Consider the following 18,970-nt stretch of genomic DNA (forward strand, 5'->3'; position numbering starts at 1 on the left):
GGGTAAAAGTATTTCGTTTATAAACGTCAATTTCGAGATTATGTTTTACAAAAACGTTGTTTTTTCAGTGTAAATTTCGTTTTCTATAATAAAATCCTAAATTCGTTAGATTAGAATCAATTAACATCGTAAATGATTATACATACAGGGTGGGGTAAAAGTATTTCGTTTATAAACGTCAATTTCGAGGTTATGTTTTACAAAAACCTTGTTTTTTCAGTGTAAATTTCGTTTTCTATAATAAAATCCACAATTCGTTAGATTAGAATCAATTAACATCGTAAATGATTATACATACAGGGTGGGGTAAAAGTATTTCGTTTATAAACGTCAATTTCGAGGTTATGTTTTACAAAAACCTTGTTTTTTCAGTGTAAATTTCGTTTTCTATAATAAAATCCACAATTCGTTAGATTAGAATCAATTAACATCGTAAATGATTATACATACAGGGTGGGGTAAAAGTATTTCGTTTATAAACGCCAATTTCAAGGTTATGTTTTACAAAAACGTTGTTTTTTCAGTGTAAATTTCGTTTTCTATAATAAAATCCTAAATTCGTTAGATTAGAATCAATTAACATCGTAAATGATTATACATACAGGGTGGGGTAAAAGTATTTCGTTTATAAACGTCAATTTCGAGATTATGTTTTACAAAAACGTTGTTTTTTCAGTGTAAATTTCGTTTTCTATAATAAAATCCTAAATTCGTTAGATTAGAATCAATTAACATCGTAAATGATTATACATACAGGGTGGGGTAAAAGTATTTCGTTTATAAACGTCAATTTCGAGGTTATGTTTTACAAAAACCTTGTTTTTTCAGTGTAAATTTCGTTTTCTATAATAAAATCCACAATTCGTTAGATTAGAATCAATTAACATCGTAAATGATTATACATACAGGGTGGGGTAAAAGTATTTCGTTTATAAACGTCAATTTCGAGGTTATGTTTTACAAAAACCTTGTTTTTTCAGTGTAAATTTCGTTTTCTATAATAAAATCCACAATTCGTTAGATTAGAATCAATTAACATCGTAAATGATTATACATACAGGGTGGGGTAAAAGTATTTCGTTTATAAACGCCAATTTCAAGGTTATGTTTTACAAAAACGTTGTTTTTTCAGTGTAAATTTCGTTTTCTATAATAAAATCCTAAATTCGTTAGATTAGAATCAATTAACATCGTAAATGATTATACATACAGGGTGGGGTAAAAGTATTTCGTTTATAAACGTCAATTTCGAGATTATGTTTTACAAAAACGTTGTTTTTTCAGTGTAAATTTCGTTTTCTATAATAAAATACTAAATTCGTTAGATTAGAATCAATTAACATCGTAAATGATTATACATACAGGGTGGGGTAAAAGTATTTCGTTTATAAACGCCAATTTCGAGGTTATGTTTTACAAAAACGTTGTTTTTTCAGTGTAAATTTCGTTTTCTATAATAAAATCCTAAATTCGTTAGATTAGAATCAATTAACATCGTAAATGATTATACATACAGGGTGGGGTAAAAGTATTTCGTTTATAAACGTCAATTTCGAGGTTATGTTTTACAAAAACCTTGTTTTTTCAGTGTAAATTTCGTTTTCTATAATAAAATCCACAATTCGTTAGATTAGAATCAATTAACATCGTAAATGATTATACATACAGGGTGGGGTAAAAGTATTTCGTTTATAAACGCCAATTTCAAGGTTATGTTTTACAAAAACGTTGTTTTTTCAGTGTAAATTTCGTTTTCTATAATAAAATCCTAAATTCGTTAGATTAGAATCAATTAACATCGTAAATGATTATACATACAGGGTGGGGTAAAAGTATTTCGTTTATAAACGTCAATTTCGAGATTATGTTTTACAAAAACGTTGTTTTTTCAGTGTAAATTTCGTTTTCTATAATAAAATCCTAAATTCGTTAGATTAGAATCAATTAACATCGTAAATGATTATACATACAGGGTGGGGTAAAAGTATTTCGTTTATAAACGTCAATTTCGAGGTTATGTTTTACAAAAACCTTGTTTTTTCAGTGTAAATTTCGTTTTCTATAATAAAATCCACAATTCGTTAGATTAGAATCAATTAACATCGTAAATGATTATACATACAGGGTGGGGTAAAAGTATTTCGTTTATAAACGTCAATTTCGAGGTTATGTTTTACAAAAACCTTGTTTTTTCAGTGTAAATTTCGTTTTCTATAATAAAATCCACAATTCGTTAGATTAGAATCAATTAACATCGTAAATGATTATACATACAGGGTGGGGTAAAAGTATTTCGTTTATAAACGCCAATTTCAAGGTTATGTTTTACAAAAACGTTGTTTTTTCAGTGTAAATTTCGTTTTCTATAATAAAATCCTAAATTCGTTAGATTAGAATCAATTAACATCGTAAATGATTATACATACAGGGTGGGGTAAAAGTATTTCGTTTATAAACGTCAATTTCGAGATTATGTTTTACAAAAACGTTGTTTTTTCAGTGTAAATTTCGTTTTCTATAATAAAATCCTAAATTCGTTAGATTAGAATCAATTAACATCGTAAATGATTATACATACAGGGTGGGGTAAAAGTATTTCGTTTATAAACGTCAATTTCGAGGTTATGTTTTACAAAAACCTTGTTTTTTCAGTGTAAATTTCGTTTTCTATAATAAAATCCACAATTCGTTAGATTAGAATCAATTAACATCGTAAATGATTATACATACAGGGTGGGGTAAAAGTATTTCGTTTATAAACGTCAATTTCGAGGTTATGTTTTACAAAAACCTTGTTTTTTCAGTGTAAATTTCGTTTTCTATAATAAAATCCACAATTCGTTAGATTAGAATCAATTAACATCGTAAATGATTATACATACAGGGTGGGGTAAAAGTATTTCGTTTATAAACGCCAATTTCAAGGTTATGTTTTACAAAAACGTTGTTTTTTCAGTGTAAATTTCGTTTTCTATAATAAAATCCTAAATTCGTTAGATTAGAATCAATTAACATCGTAAATGATTATACATACAGGGTGGGGTAAAAGTATTTCGTTTATAAACGTCAATTTCGAGATTATGTTTTACAAAAACGTTGTTTTTTCAGTGTAAATTTCGTTTTCTATAATAAAATCCTAAATTCGTTAGATTAGAATCAATTAACATCGTAAATGATTATACATACAGGGTGGGGTAAAAGTATTTCGTTTATAAACGTCAATTTCGAGGTTATGTTTTACAAAAACCTTGTTTTTTCAGTGTAAATTTCGTTTTCTATAATAAAATCCACAATTCGTTAGATTAGAATCAATTAACATCGTAAATGATTATACATACAGGGTGGGGTAAAAGTATTTCGTTTATAAACGTCAATTTCGAGGTTATGTTTTACAAAAACCTTGTTTTTTCAGTGTAAATTTCGTTTTCTATAATAAAATCCACAATTCGTTAGATTAGAATCAATTAACATCGTAAATGATTATACATACAGGGTGGGGTAAAAGTATTTCGTTTATAAACGCCAATTTCAAGGTTATGTTTTACAAAAACGTTGTTTTTTCAGTGTAAATTTCGTTTTCTATAATAAAATCCTAAATTCGTTAGATTAGAATCAATTAACATCGTAAATGATTATACATACAGGGTGGGGTAAAAGTATTTCGTTTATAAACGTCAATTTCGAGATTATGTTTTACAAAAACGTTGTTTTTTCAGTGTAAATTTCGTTTTCTATAATAAAATCCTAAATTCGTTAGATTAGAATCAATTAACATCGTAAATGATTATACATACAGGGTGGGGTAAAAGTATTTCGTTTATAAACGTCAATTTCGAGGTTATGTTTTACAAAAACCTTGTTTTTTCAGTGTAAATTTCGTTTTCTATAATAAAATCCACAATTCGTTAGATTAGAATCAATTAACATCGTAAATGATTATACATACAGGGTGGGGTAAAAGTATTTCGTTTATAAACGTCAATTTCGAGGTTATGTTTTACAAAAACCTTGTTTTTTCAGTGTAAATTTCGTTTTCTATAATAAAATCCACAATTCGTTAGATTAGAATCAATTAACATCGTAAATGATTATACATACAGGGTGGGGTAAAAGTATTTCGTTTATCTATGGTAAATTTGAGGTTATGCTTAATTTTACCGTGGTTTTTTCAGTTTTATGCAATAAAATCCAAAATAGTTGATTTAGATTACACAATAAACTTAATTATACATACAGGGTGGATTGAAATTCTATAGTTTGTTTACGGTATTTTTTCTTGTGTGTGTTAGCGTTCGATGCCGCCGTTGGAAGCCCCGCACGCTTTCATAAACGGTCCGCAGTATTACAATCAACCGCCGATGAATGTTGCAGCCGCCGCCGCCGTCGCTATGCGTCAGGATTTCATGCAGGACATCTCGAAATTGGACCTTTCCACTTGGGATAACAACCCGAGACAAATTCCCGAATTGCAGGATAAACAACACGTACGTTTATATAAAAAGTTTTAATCGACAAAATAACATTGATTTCGGGGGCTGGGGTGGGGGGTAAATATTTGTAGTCGGTAAAGTTGAGTTGCTGTCATTTTTTTCTTAACTTTGTGTTTATTTCTAAAAAATTCCATTCGAAGAATCGCGATCGTTTTGTAAATATTTCATTTAAATAGTTAAATATGGCGGAAAATGTCAACCGGACATTTTGATTTTCAATTTTTAGCGTTTTAGCGGACGCACTGTATATAGTTTATTTACGTTCGAGTATTGTCGATAAAATTTTGATTTTTCTAAAATATTCTCGATGCTACATGATTTTTTTTTGGAAAATTTTTTCACTGATTGCGGAATTAATCAATTTTTGATTTTATTCGAGGACACACTGTATAAAGTGTATTTATTTTCGAGAATCTTCGATAAAATCTCGATTTTTCTAGAATATTCTAAACATTACTCGATTTTTCTGGAAGTTGGTGAAAATTTCTAGTTTCTAGAAATTCTATCTACCAAAAAAGAAATGAATTAATTTCATATTAATTTCTCTTATTTTCAAAACATTCTTCTATTTCCCATTCTATTTTTTTGTCACTTCTTCCAATTTTCACGTCAAATTACAGTGAAAAATGACAGATAACAGAGTAGTAGATCATTCTTCTTCTTTATTATCTATCGTTCAATGAATGGAAAAGGTTATTGAAGACGAAATTTGACAGTTTAAACGATTTTCGAGGATAGAAACAAAAATATAGACAAATACTATACAAGGAAACGAAATTTCTCATCTTTTTTCTGTGATTTCCACTCGTTTTACGCTTACGTCAAATTATAATGACAACTGACAGATGACAATGTTGTAAATCATTTATTATCATCGAATTAAAGGTTATTGAAGACGTTTCTCGTTTTGTAATTTTTATTTTTAAAATATTCTATTTCCCATTCAAATATTTTTTGTCATTTTTTATTTTTTTTCTGTTTTAGGGTTGGAACAAGTGGAACCAGTAACCTTACAAGAAACACACACATTGAAACTATAAGCGTACTTTAATTAAGTCTAAAAAAACCGAAATTTAGCTTTTCTCTCTATGTAACTTTTTATTTTCAATACCGAGTTTTATTGCAGTAGATTCTAGATCTAGTTTCCTTCAACTTTATACAAACTTTATTTTTTTTTTGTTGGTTATGGTATAATCGGATCGTATTTTGACCCAATATACAGGTCGAAATATTTTATCGAGACTTTATATTATAATATACATATATATATATGAAAAAGCAGTTTTTGCGTATGTCGGTGTAAATATTTAAACAAACAAAAAACAACAACAACAGATCTTTCACTGGTAGATGTTTTGCATGATGGTTTTTCGATTGATTTATCTTCTTTTTTTTTCAAATAACCGCTTATAGTTTAATTATCGTTTTCTTTTCGATTTTTGGAAAATGAGACGACGTTACGTCGAATTGGAAAACATAGACATTAATTTAATGAAAAAAATATAATAAATAATTATGTAAACCGTAGTAGTTGCGCAAATTAATTATATATATATAAAAAAATTTTTTGTTGAGGGATCGGCGATTAAGAGACGAGTATAAACCTGTGACTGTTCTCTTATCGAATATATTTTTTTCCTACTTGTATAAGTTTTTGTCGTCATTATAGAAAAAAAAAAAAAAATGAGAATTGTTGCGCGACAAACACTAATTTGCGCGCGCCCCCCCGTATCTTGCTGATAAATTGTAGGACTATTAATTATACGGATTATTATGTAATATTTGCTTGTACATGAAGACTTAAATATATCTTTATGCACTGTAGTTTCGTATTTTTTCTTCTCCCTTTCCATTCCCGACTCAAATTTACCATTCGACCGAACCCTGTATATTGAAAACACGTGATATATGTCATTTAGTAATACTTCCCTTTCCTTTATCTCCTTCTCGCTACGTTTTATCATTTTTATTTGTAATGCTTACGTCAAATTTACTGACAAACGACATTAGTCTCTATGATAGAACATTCTTCTTTTTTATTATCCACTGTTAAATGAATTGGAGGCTTTTAGAAACGAAATTTGACAGTTGAAACGATTCAAGGTTACAAACAACAAAAATGTAGAAATATTACATAAGAAGACAACATTTCTCATATTTTTTCTATGTCTCCACTCGTCTAAGGCATAGTCATAGTGACAATTGACAGATGACAATGCTGTAAATCATTCGTCGGTAAACAATTATATTAAGGCAATACGAAATGTCATTTATTAACATTTACTTCATAATTCTCTTCTTTTTTAATGGTTACGTCAAATTACAGTGAAAAATGACAGATAACAGAGTAGTAAATCTTTCGTCTTCTTTATTATCTACTGTTCAATGGATTTTAGGTTATTTGAGACGCAGTTTCTCGGTTGAAGGTTTGAAACGTAAAAATAAAACTTTTTTCTATAAAAGAAATATATTATTTATAAACACAAATGGCTATTTCACAATAAACAATCAAATTATTTGGGTATATCCGGTGCTGGTCTTGTTGCAGTTTTGTTTCTAGAGTTGATCGACGTCGGTTTCGGAGGAAGCAACGGTTTTGGTACATCTGGCACTGGCGGTGGATTTTTCGGTATCGAAACGTGTTGTAATTCGATAAGTTGCAATTTAAGATCCATTTCCGTTAAAATTTCCAATTCCTTATTGTACTGATCGCTCCTGCGCGAGTTACCCGTTAATATATTAAATCCGTCGGTCCATCTGGCGGCCATAATCTCATTTTCGGCGATAAAATTAACCTGGTGTTCAGAATAATTTATTATAATTGAAAAAGCCAACGCAGAAGATTTACACCTATAATTGAAACGCCATATATATTTAATAACACCCGAGAAGAAGAAGAAAAAAAGAAGAAGCGAAATGGAACTTACAAATTGGCGTGTTTGCAGTTCAAACCGACAGCGATGTGCGTGATATCTGCAGTTTTTATAATTTCTTTCAGTTCCATTTCGTTGGTTTTTTTATCGGTCACATCGTATATTTGTAATTCTCTTTCGTTTCTATTCAATTGGACGAACATCAGTCCTGACGTTTTCTAAAAATAAAACCGGACAATTCAACGCTGAAATGTGATGCAGTTTAATTATTGATATTCCATTGAAGGGAATCGCTAGTTAACAATGTTTCATTTAACACATCAGTAGTTAAAGATGTTTCGTTAAATGAATCACTAATTAACGATGTTTCATTAAACAAATAGGTAGTGATAAACGTTTCATTAAACAAATCACTAAAATCACTAGTGAAAGATATTTCATTACACAAACGGTAGTGAACAAAGTTCCATTGAATAAATCACTAGTCAACGATGTTCCATTGGAAGAAAATCACTAGTGAACAATGTTCCATTGGAAAACAATCACTAGTGAACGGTGTTTCATTGACAAAATCACTAGTGAATGGTGTTTTATTGGAAGAAAATTACCAGTGAACGGTGTTTCATTGACAAAATCACTAGTGAACGATGTTTCATTGGAAGAAAATCACTAGTGAACAGTGATTAGTTGAGAAAATCACTAGTGAACGATGTTCCACCATTGGAAGAAAATCACTAGTGAACGGTGTTTCATTGACAAAATCACTAGTGAACGATGTTTCATTGGAAGAAAATCACTAGTGAACGGTGTTTCATTAAATAAATCAATATTGAACGATGTTTCATCAAATAAATCAATACTGAACGATGTTTCATCAAATAAATCAATAATGAACAAAGTTTCATTAAAGAAATCACTAGGCAACGATGTTCCATTGAAAAAAATCACTAGTGAACGATGTTTCATTAAATAAATCAATATTGAACGATGTTTCATTAAATAAATCAATACTGAACGATGTTTCATCAAATAAATCAATAATGAACAAAGTTTCATTGAAGAAATCACTAGTCAACGATGTTCCATTGAAAAAAATCACTAGTGAACGATGTTTCATTAAATAAATCAATACTGAACGATGTTTCATCAAATAAATCAATAATGAACAAAGTTTCATTGAAGAAATCACTAGTCAACGATGTTCCATTGAAAAAAATCACTAGTGAACGATGTTTCATTAAATAAATCAATACTGAACGATGTTTCATCAAATAAATCAATACTGAACGATGTTTCATCAAATAAATCAATAATGAACAAAGTTTCATTAAAGAAATCACTAGTCAACGATGTTCCATTGAAAAAAATCACTAGTGAACGGTGTTTGATCGGAAGAAAATCACTAGTGAACGATGTTTCATCAAATAAATCAATACTGAACGATGTTTCATCAAATAAATCAATAATGAACAAAGTTTCATTGAAGAAATCACTAGTCAACGATGTTCCATTGAAAAAAATCACTAGTGAACGATGTTTCATTAAATAAATCAATATTGAACGATGTTTCATTAAATAAATCAATATTGAACGATGTTTCATCAAATAAATCAATAATGAACAAAGTTTCATTAAAGAAATCACTAGTCAACGATGTTCCATTGAAAAAAATCACTAGTGAACGATGTTTCATTAAATAAATCAATACTGAACGATGTTTCATCAAATAAATCAATACTGAACGATGTTTCATCAAATAAATCAATAATGAACAAAGTTTCATTAAAGAAATCACTAGTCAACGATGTTCCATTGAAAAAAATCACTAGTGAACGATGTTTCATTAAATAAATCAATATTGAACGATGTTTCATCAAATAAATCAATAATGAACAAAGTTTCATTAAAGAAATCACTAGTCAACGATGTTCCATTGAAAAAAATCACTAGTGAACGGTGTTTGATCGGAAGAAAATCACTAGTCAACGATGTTCCATTGAAAAAAACCACTAGTGAACGATGTTTCATTAAATAAATCAATATTGAACGATGTTTCATCAAATAAATCAATAATGAACAAAGTTTCATTAAAGAAATCACTAGTCAACGATGTTCCATTGAAAAAAATCACTAGTGAACGGTGTTTGATCGGAAGAAAATCACTAGTGAACGATGTTTCATCAAATAAATCAATACTGAACGATGTTTCATCAAATAAATCAATAATGAATAAAGTTTCATTGAAGAAATCACTAGTCAACGATGTTCCATTGAAAAAAATCACTAGTGAACGATGTTTCATTAAATAAATCAATATTGAACGATGTTTCGTCAAATAAATCAATAATGAACAAAGTTTCATTAAAGAAATCACTAGTCAACGATGTTCCATTGAAAAAAATTACTAGTGAACGGTGTTTGATCGGAAGAAAATCACTAGTGAACGATGTTTCATCAAATAAATCAATACCGAACGATGTTTCATCAAATAAATCAATAATGAACAAAGTTTCATTGAAGAAATCACTAGTCAACGATGTTCCATTGAAAAAAATCACTAGTGAACGATGTTTCATTAAATAAATCAATATTGAACGATGTTTCATCAAATAAATCAATAATGAATAAAGTTTCATTAAAGAAATCACTAGTCAACGATGTTCCATTGAAAAAAATCACTAGTGAACGGTGTTTGATCGGAAGAAAATCACTAGTGAACGATGTTTCATCAAATAAATCAATACCGAACGATGTTTCATCAAATAAATCAATAATGAACAAAGTTTCATTGAAGAAATCACTAGTCAACGATGTTTCATTGAAAAAAATCACTAGTGAACGATGTTTCATTAAATAAATCAATATTGAACGATGTTTCATCAAATAAATCAATAATGAACAAAGTTTCATTAAAGAAATCACTAGTCAACGATGTTCCATTGAAAAAAATCACTAGTGAACGGTGTTTGATCGGAAGAAAATCACTAGTGAACGATGTTTCATCAAATAAATCAATACCGAACGATGTTTCATCAAATAAATCAATAATGAACAAAGTTTCATTGAAGAAATCACTAGTCAACGATGTTCCATTGAAAAAAATCACTAGTGAACGATGTTTCATTAAATAAATCAATATTGAACGATGTTTCATCAAATAAATCAATAATGAACAAAGTTTCATTAAAGAAATCACTAGTCAACGATGTTCCATTGAAAAAAATCACTAGTGAACGGTGTTTGATCGGAAGAAAATCACTAGTGAACGATGTTTCATCAAATAAATCAATACCGAACGATGTTTCATCAAATAAATCAATAATGAACAAAGTTTCATTGAAGAAATCACTAGTCAACGATGTTCCATTGAAAAAAATCACTAGTGAACGATGTTTCATTAAATAAATCAATATTGAACGATGTTTCATCAAATAAATCAATAATGAACAAAGTTTCATTAAAGAAATCACTAGTCAACGATGTTCCATTGAAAAAAATCACTAGTGAACGGTGTTTGATCGGAAGAAAATCACTAGTGAACGATGTTTCATCAAATAAATCAATATTGAACGATGTTTCATCAAATAAATCAATAATGAACTTATTTATGTATAAATTATATGATTTTATTATTTTCCGAGTTTCATTAACAATATTTGACAATTAATTCCGAAGCAAAGAGAGTGTTTCATCAAAAATGATAAAATTTCTGTAATTATTTTCAAAAAATTCAGCTATCTCTTGTTTATAACGAAGTTTCATCAAAAATTTTAGGTAACCGAGTGTTTCATTAATAATTATTTAATAAATGAAAACTACATCAGTGACGATAAATCGATATTCTCCGTGGTTTTAGTCGTTGATATTAACAGTTTTAAAAAAAATGAGTGTTTCATTATTAATTACACGGTGCAAACGAAGTATTTCGTCAAGAATGATCAAATTCCTGTCTCTCGTTCAACGAAGTTTCATCAATAATTTCAGATATATGGGAGTTTCATTAATTAATACACCGCTCGAACCAAGTGTTTCATCAATAATTATACGATCAATGCAATTATTTTCCGAGTTTCATCAACAATATTTGGAAACTACCAGGAAATTGACAATTAATTTCGAAGAAAAAAAAACGTGTTTCATCAAAAATTGCTAGAACATACGTTACCTTGTCCAAAACTTTCGGAAAATAATCTCCGGTTTTTAAAACGTTCAATCTATTTTGGTGCAAATAGGGTTCGTTGTTTTTCATATAAGTATCTTTAATTTGCCTTATACAGGGATGGTTTTTCAACAAATTCGACAGCTCCGTATCTTTTTCTTTCTAAAATATACGAAATTTCGTTTTTTTTTTTCAAAATAAACGCACTTGTCCGTGTCTCTGACCTGCCATTGTTTCAACACCTCGCCGTAGTTCAACTCCGTCATATAGTTGGTTAAATTCTTGAAATTCAAAGGACGTTTATCGAGAACCATTTTGATTTGTTTTTTGAGCGCTCTCATCAACTGAAATACGAAAACGTACAATTTCCGGTCGGGTTACGAAAAAAAAAAAAATCGCCACTCACTTTAGGATAGTCTTCGATTGTCGATACTTTCATTTCCCTTCTAGTTCTCGATAATAACCACATCGATCTTGAGAATAATTCGAAGAAAAACGGATTTTTCGGTGACGTATTGAACACAATCGGTTGATAAAACACGCTTTTCGAATCGGGAGGATCTAAACCGATGTCTAAAAGATGAGCCAACAACTTCACCACCCTTAAAACAATGAAAAATATACCGAAAATATGTAAATTAGCAACCAATCATACTTATTACAACCCCCTCGAAACTATCCGTTCAAAAAATTGTTAATACACTCAAAATTCACTGTTTTTAAGATGAAAAAATCAATGTTTTGGAGTAGTAAGACAACTAGTACCCCCTAATCTTCAAAATATGTTTGACTACTCCGTATATTCAATAAATACATCGATTTGTAGAATAATTTTCTAATCAGGAAGATCTAAATTATTATCTAACAACTTTAACCCCTAAAAATACTCGAAAATTGAGTAAATTTATATAAGTAGACAACCAGTTCTACACAATTACGCATAATGCACCCCCTCGAAACTATTCGTTCTCAATATTGTCGATAGACAACGTATTTTTTTGAAAAATTCGGTAGTGACTTTTGTTATTGAAATATTTGACAAAGTGAGGTTGATACAGGGTGTTTAAAGTATATCTTATGAAAAAACTCGTACTTACTTTTCGCTAGTGACGAAAATCCCCGGTTCGTACACCCTTTCTTCGATTTGAGATTGACAAAAATTTTTTTTATGATTATTTTTATAGTGACCTGAAGATGATTTTTTCAATATTTAAACCATAAATCGCAAATTTTTCGAAGTAACTCACGTAAAGCCTCCAAAGTTAAATAATTAATTGTGAAATTTTCATAATCGAAACTAAAACTGGATTGTCTTAATTTCGGCGTACAAATCGTCGACGATTTCATAGAATCCTGACTTTTATCGCTCTCTATAGACGCCAAAGAGAATCTTTGAAAAAAAATCGAAATTTGTTATAAAAATAAGGAAATTAGAAACAAAAAATTACCTTTCTGCTTTTTGGAAAGTGAGTAAATTCTCCAAAGAATTACTAAGGGATGTTTGTCGTACTTCGTCGAAGTCCAGTAATACTGTAAGACGACGAACATCGTCTACAGGTAATTCGAATTCGTCTTTATTAAAAACGCTACTGTCATTCAAACTAACCTCACTTTTTAAAGCTTCTTCATATAAACTTGAAAAATCCAATAAAAACCTTCATACTAAATTCAAAATTAGAAAAAAAAGAAGTTTACCTTAATATGTACGTCTGAATGACGTACAATTCGTGTTCCATTGATTTATCTAAACCCCCGGGCGCTATGATATATTTATAAATATCCTCCCTATTCTGATTTAAATTCATTTCTTTTATTAATTGTTTCTTTTGATCGCCCTTACACAGCCTTATGATCGTGTTTATTAATAACAAGACGCCGTATTGCAATTTGTTTTTGCAATCAGTTAGGCGTATGTAAGGAATAAGACACGTTATTGGTATATCTTTTATTATCTAAAAGATAATGATAACGATAAACACTACAAGATACTTAAATTTTGAAATATGGCAACACCGAGAGGAATACGTCAAATCTGTCATTACCAATTTATTGACGAATCATTCTCCACCACGACATCCCTCGTATACTGAATTTTATTACTCAATTTGTATCATACATTTTGCTAGAAATTTTCCTTCGCGTTTATAGGTTAAGTTTGCCATGTTATACGTCAATTTCCGTTCCAATATTGATATTCGTGTTTTTCCTATTGTTATTTGTTATTTCAAAAAAAAAAATAGATCGAAGTGAATATAGAAGGCGTCTCAAAAATAATATCAGTTGATAATACGAGTTCTCACACATTGGTTCAAACAAAAACGATTTTGAACAATCAAAACATCGAATTGATGAGTCATCCGGTGTACAGTCCCCCGTTGATTTATTCTTCATCCCGCAGATCAAAAAAATTACGTTTTTCTACACTAAATCACACACACTCAAACGGAATTTAAAAAAAAACGCTTCGTTAATTGGTTTAAATGCACGTCTTAACTTACAGCCCTCGTATACCGAATTTTATTACTCAATTTGTATCATACATTTTGCTATAAATTTTCCTTCGCGTTTATAGTTTATGTTTACAATGTCATACGTCATTTTAGTATACGTGACATTGACAAGTCGGCCATTTTGCTTGAGTGATGTACAAAATATTTTTAACGTGCAAATTTCCGTTCCAATTTTGATATTCGAGTTTTTCGTATTATTTGTTATTATTTCGAAAAAATAGATCGAATATAAAGGGCGTCTCCAATTTTCACTTGATTTATTACGTACAATCCAACCCCTATGCAATCTCTGCTCTACTGATGGTTAAAACGACAAGAAATCGGTTAAATAATAAACAATATCGTTCAGTACTCGATGAACAATTCACAACACAACAATAATGAATCACTTTTGAATTAATTTACCTGAAATTGAAAATTAAAAAATGAAAAACTCGCCAATGATTCCAAATATGAAGCAAATATTGCCGAAATGTATGCAACACATAATTCATGTTAAAGTATATAGAGTTGCCTACTACTTTGTAGTATAAAGAATTGAAAATCGATAAATTTATTGATGTGAATGTTTTATTCGGTTAAACTTGATAATAATAAATGAAAATTAATGTTTTCTTTTTCGAATAAGATTATTTGACTCACCCTTTCTTTCCACGCGATAAATTCCGGATCTTTTATCATCAGAATTTTATGTAAAATAGCTAAAGCGTACTGTATGTGATCGGATACGAGATCGTTAGAACCATTCCTCACGATATTTATGGTTTTTTCCAATAATTCTTCGGGTATATCTTTATAAAATCCTTTTAAAAATAGATGACATATCGTGATAAGCAAAGCGAGCAATTCTTTTTCCTCTAAATGTTCTTCTTCGATGTAAGTTTTGATCAATATCGAATGATTTTCGTTATCCACTAAGAATTTCCGTTTGTTAACCTCAAAGCAACCACTGGATAAACATATTTACCTAATTCTTCTATGAAGACGGGATCGTGGGCAAGTTTCATCAAATCCTCGTAACAAATGGCGCGTTCTAGACTCGGGGGTTGGTCGTTTATATGGGGGATAATGCGATTTTTGAGTAAATAGTCTATCGAAAAGACAATTTTTATACAATCGTTGTGTTTGATGTTTTTATAGGTTTTTTCAGATAGATACGTATCTATAGTTGGATCGTTCACTTTAGTTTGTATCAATTTTAAGCCGTAAACTGCTGAAATCGGCTAAAAACACAATCGTATCAGTGAATCATTCAAAAGTATAGATAAACAACAATAAAATTTTATCCCTTGAGATCGTTCACGTTAGTTTGAATCAATTTTAAGCCGCGAACTGCTGAAATCAGCTAAAAACACAATAGTATCAGTGAATCATTCAAAAGTATAGATAAACAACATTAAAATTTATTTCCTTGAGATCGTTCACGTTAGTTTGGATTAAATTTAAGTCGTAAACTACTGAAATCGGCTAAAAACACAATAGTATCAGTGAATCATTTGAAAGTATAGATAAACAACATTAAAATTTAATTCCTTGAGATCGTTCACGTTAGTTTGGAATAAATTTAAGTCGTAAACTACTGAAATCGGCTAAAAACACAATAGTATCAGTGAATCATTTGAAAGTATAGATAAACAACATTAAAATTTAATTCCTTGAGATCATTCACGTTAGTTTGGAATAAATTTAAGTCGTAAACTACTGAAATCGGCTAAAAACACAATAGTATCAGTGAATCATTTGAAAGTATCGATAAACAACAATAAAATTTAATTCCTTGAGATCGTTCACGTTAGTTTGAATCAATTTTAAGCCGCGAACTGCTGAAATTAACTAAAAACACAATAGTATCAGTGAATCATTCAAAAGTATAGATAAACAACATTAAAATTTTATCCCTTGAGATCGTTCACGTTAGTTTGAATTAATTTTAAGCCGCGAACTGCTGAAATCAGCTAAAAACACAATAGTATCAGTGAATCATTCAAAAGTATAGATAAACAACATTAAAATTTTATCCCTTGAGATCGTTCACGTTAGTTTGAATCAATTTTAAGCCGCGAACTGCTGAAATTGACTAAAAACACAATAGTATCAGTGAATCATTCAAAAGTATAGATAAACAACAATAAAATTTTATCCCTTGAGATCGTTCACGTTAGTTTGAATCAATTTTAAGCCGCGAACTGCTGAAATCAGCTAAAAACACAATAGTATCAGTGAATCATTCAAAAGTATAGATAAACAACATTAAAATTTTATCCCTTGAGATCGTTCACGTTAGTTTGAATCAATTTTAAGCCGCGAACTGCTGAAATTGACTAAAAACACAATAGTATCAGTGAATCATTCAAAAGTATAGATAAACAACAATAAAATTTTATCCCTTGAGATCGTTCACGTTAGTTTGAATCAATTTTAAGCCGCGAACTGCTGAAATCAGCTAAAAACACAATAGTATCAGTGAATCATTCAAAAGTATAGATAAACAACATTAAAATTTATTTCCTTGAGATCGTTCACGTTAGTTTGGATTAAATTTAAGCCGTAAACTGCTGAAATCGGCTAAAAACACAATCGTATCAGTGAATCATTCAAAAGTATAGATAAACAACATTAAAATTTTATCCCTTGAGATCGTTCACGTTAGTTTGAATCAATTTTAAGCCGCGAACTGCTGAAATTGACTAAAAACACAATAGTATCAGTGAATCATTTGAAAGTATCGATAAACAACAATAAAATTTAATTCCTTGAGATCGTTCACGTTAGTTTGAATCAATTTTAAGCCGCGAACTGCTGAAATTAACTAAAAACACAATAGTATCAGTGAATCATTCAAAAGTATAGATAAACAACATTAAAATTTTATCCCTTGAGATCGTTCACGTTAGTTTGAATCAATTTTAAGCCGCGAACTGCTGAAATTGACTAAAAACACAATAGTATCAGTGAATCATTCAAAAGTATAGATAAACAACAATAAAATTTTATCCCTTGAGATCGTTCACGTTAGTTTGAATCAATTTTAAGCCGCGAACTGCTGAAATCAGCTAAAAACACAATAGTATCAGTGAATCATTCAAAAGTATAGATAAACAACATTAAAATTTTATCCCTTGAGATCGTTCACGTTAGTTTGAATCAATTTTAAGCCGCGAACTGCTGAAATTGACTAAAAACACAATAGTATCAGTGAATCATTCAAAAGTATAGATAAACAACAATAAAATTTTATCCCTTGAGATCGTTCACGTTAGTTTGAATCAATTTTAAGCCGCGAACTGCTGAAATCAGCTAAAAACACAATAGTATCAGTGAATCATTCAAAAGTATAGATAAACAACATTAAAATTTATTTCCTTGAGATCGTTCACGTTAGTTTGGATTAAATTTAAGCCGTAAACTGCTGAAATCGGCTAAAAACACAATCGTATCAGTGAATCATTCAAAAGTATAGATAAACAACATTAAAATTTAATTCCTTGAGATCGTTCACGTTAGTTTGGAATAAATTTAAGTCGTAAACTACTGAAATCGGCTAAAAACACAATAGTATCAGTGAATCATTTGAAAGTATCGATAAACAACAATAAAATTTTATTGTATAAGTGATTTTTCGAAATTTGAAGAAACGTGCTTACGAATTAGACGAACGGGTGCTGGGAAAAGAAAATTACGTTAAAAAATATATTTTTTGTGTTTTTTTTTAATTGTGCCAGATACTTTGTTGATGGTTGGTTGGTTGAAAATAGATAATTGCGCTGGTGCCGGATCGTCGTTTTTTCACTTTTTTTAAAGAAATTTCGAAATTTCGAAATATAAGTAATTAATAGATAAAGAATTTCACTTACCAAACCGCATGTTTTACATATATCTTTGACAATGTCACATAACGATTTATTTTTATCCAAATCATATAAAATTTGTTCTTTACTATCATGTTTTTCGACTGATATTTTAGCTATATTCGAAACGTTTGCCATTTTTGCCCCAAAAAAATGACAAACACACTCGATACATAAATCGTAGTTAACAATATGAATGATATTTTGAATATACAAACATTTTCAGCTGATAAAACGGAGAGATAATATTATACAGGTGGGGTTCGTTGGATAACGTTATAAATTATCTCGGTATCCATGGTCATGTTTGATAACGGAATATTTCGTTGTATGAATCATTGGAAATACTAAAACTACTTCCAGTTTTGATAAATAACAAAAAAAATAGCAATATCTAGTTGGTGTATGAAAATTTTCAGTTTTCGGTGGAATTTCACATAAATACGGAATAAAATTCATGCTATTCCACCAAAAGTTACGAATTATCGTAAATAAACGGTAAATAATTGATTATGGGTTTGATTGAGCAGTGTATGAAGGCAAAATCTCAAACAATCTGATCAGATGTTCACTAAATACCTCGGAAATGATAGTTTGACCATCTGGTATGATCTGGAAGGACAATAAACCTTCCATTAGACAAAGAATAAGACGGCGTTTGTATAAAACGGTAAATAATTGTTTATGGGGTTGATTGAGCAGTGTATGAAGGCAAAATCTCAAACAATCGGATCAGATGTTCACTAAATACCTGGGAAATGATAGTTTGACCATCTGGTATGATCTGGAAGGACAATAAACCTTCCATTAGACAAAGAATAAGACGGCGTTTGTATAAAACGGTAAATAATTGTTTATGGGGTTGATTGAGCAGTGTATGAAGGCAAAATCTCAAACAATCGGATCAGATGTTCACTAAATACCTCGGAAATGTTAGTTTGACCATCTGGTATGATCTGGAAGGACAATAAACCTTCCATTAGACAAAGAATAAGACGGCGTTTGTATAAAACGGTAAATAATTGTTTATGGGGTTGATTGAGCAGTGTATGAAGGCAAAATCTCAAACAATCGGATCAGATGTTCACTA

The 18,970-nt window shown here is 29.8% G+C and overlaps 2 protein-coding genes across 4 annotated transcripts in view; one reads left to right on the top strand and one right to left on the bottom strand.

The window, feature by feature from the left end:
* The window catches only part of LOC130447482 (ankyrin repeat domain-containing protein 17), a 46,376-nt gene extending 40,062 nt beyond the window's left edge, over nucleotides 1-6,314 (top strand). For both annotated transcript variants that reach the window (XM_056784318.1, XM_056784319.1), the window contains exons 25-26: nucleotides 4,290-4,484; nucleotides 5,475-6,314. In XM_056784318.1, the coding sequence (XP_056640296.1) occupies nucleotides 4,290-4,484; nucleotides 5,475-5,498 (219 nt within the window). In that variant the 3' untranslated portion in view covers nucleotides 5,499-6,314. The remainder of the gene's footprint in view (nucleotides 1-4,289; nucleotides 4,485-5,474) is intronic.
* Nucleotides 6,315-6,938: 624 nt separating this feature from the next.
* Nucleotides 6,939-18,088, bottom strand: LOC130447967 (engulfment and cell motility protein 1-like). Of its 2 annotated transcripts, none has more exons than XM_056785051.1 (12): nucleotides 17,887-18,088; nucleotides 15,000-15,255; nucleotides 14,675-14,946; nucleotides 13,218-13,474; nucleotides 12,971-13,156; nucleotides 12,770-12,912; nucleotides 12,620-12,710; nucleotides 11,929-12,124; nucleotides 11,747-11,866; nucleotides 11,529-11,684; nucleotides 7,418-7,581; nucleotides 6,939-7,340 (listed from the first exon to the last, which is right to left on the bottom strand). In XM_056785051.1, the coding sequence occupies exons 1-12, from the start codon at nucleotides 18,016-18,018 to the stop codon at nucleotides 7,004-7,006; spliced, it is 2,310 nt and encodes a 769-aa protein (XP_056641029.1). In that variant the 5' UTR covers nucleotides 18,019-18,088; the 3' UTR covers nucleotides 6,939-7,003. The 2 variants fall into 2 exon arrangements, with proteins under 2 accessions (XP_056641029.1, XP_056641030.1); XM_056785052.1 differs by having other exon boundaries at nucleotides 7,078-7,285; nucleotides 17,887-18,063.
* Between the last annotated feature and the right edge of the window lie 882 nt (nucleotides 18,089-18,970).

This window comes from Diorhabda sublineata, chromosome 8, assembly GCF_026230105.1.
Source record: "Diorhabda sublineata isolate icDioSubl1.1 chromosome 8, icDioSubl1.1, whole genome shotgun sequence".
NCBI classification, from domain to species: Eukaryota; Metazoa; Arthropoda; class Insecta; order Coleoptera; family Chrysomelidae; genus Diorhabda; species Diorhabda sublineata.

Coding starts and splice junctions, on each gene's coding strand:
- LOC130447967 (XM_056785051.1), bottom strand. CDS start 18,018: ATGGCAAACGTTTCGAATATAGCTAAAATATCAGTCGAAAAACATGAT. Junction 12,711..12,769: donor TTTAACTTTGGAGGCTTTAC/GTGAGTTACTTC, acceptor AATCATCTTCAG/GTCACTATAAAAATAATCAT. Junction 12,125..12,619: donor ATTTTCGTCACTAGCGAAAA/GTAAGTACGAGT, acceptor CATTGTTTTAAG/GGTGGTGAAGTTGTTGGCTC.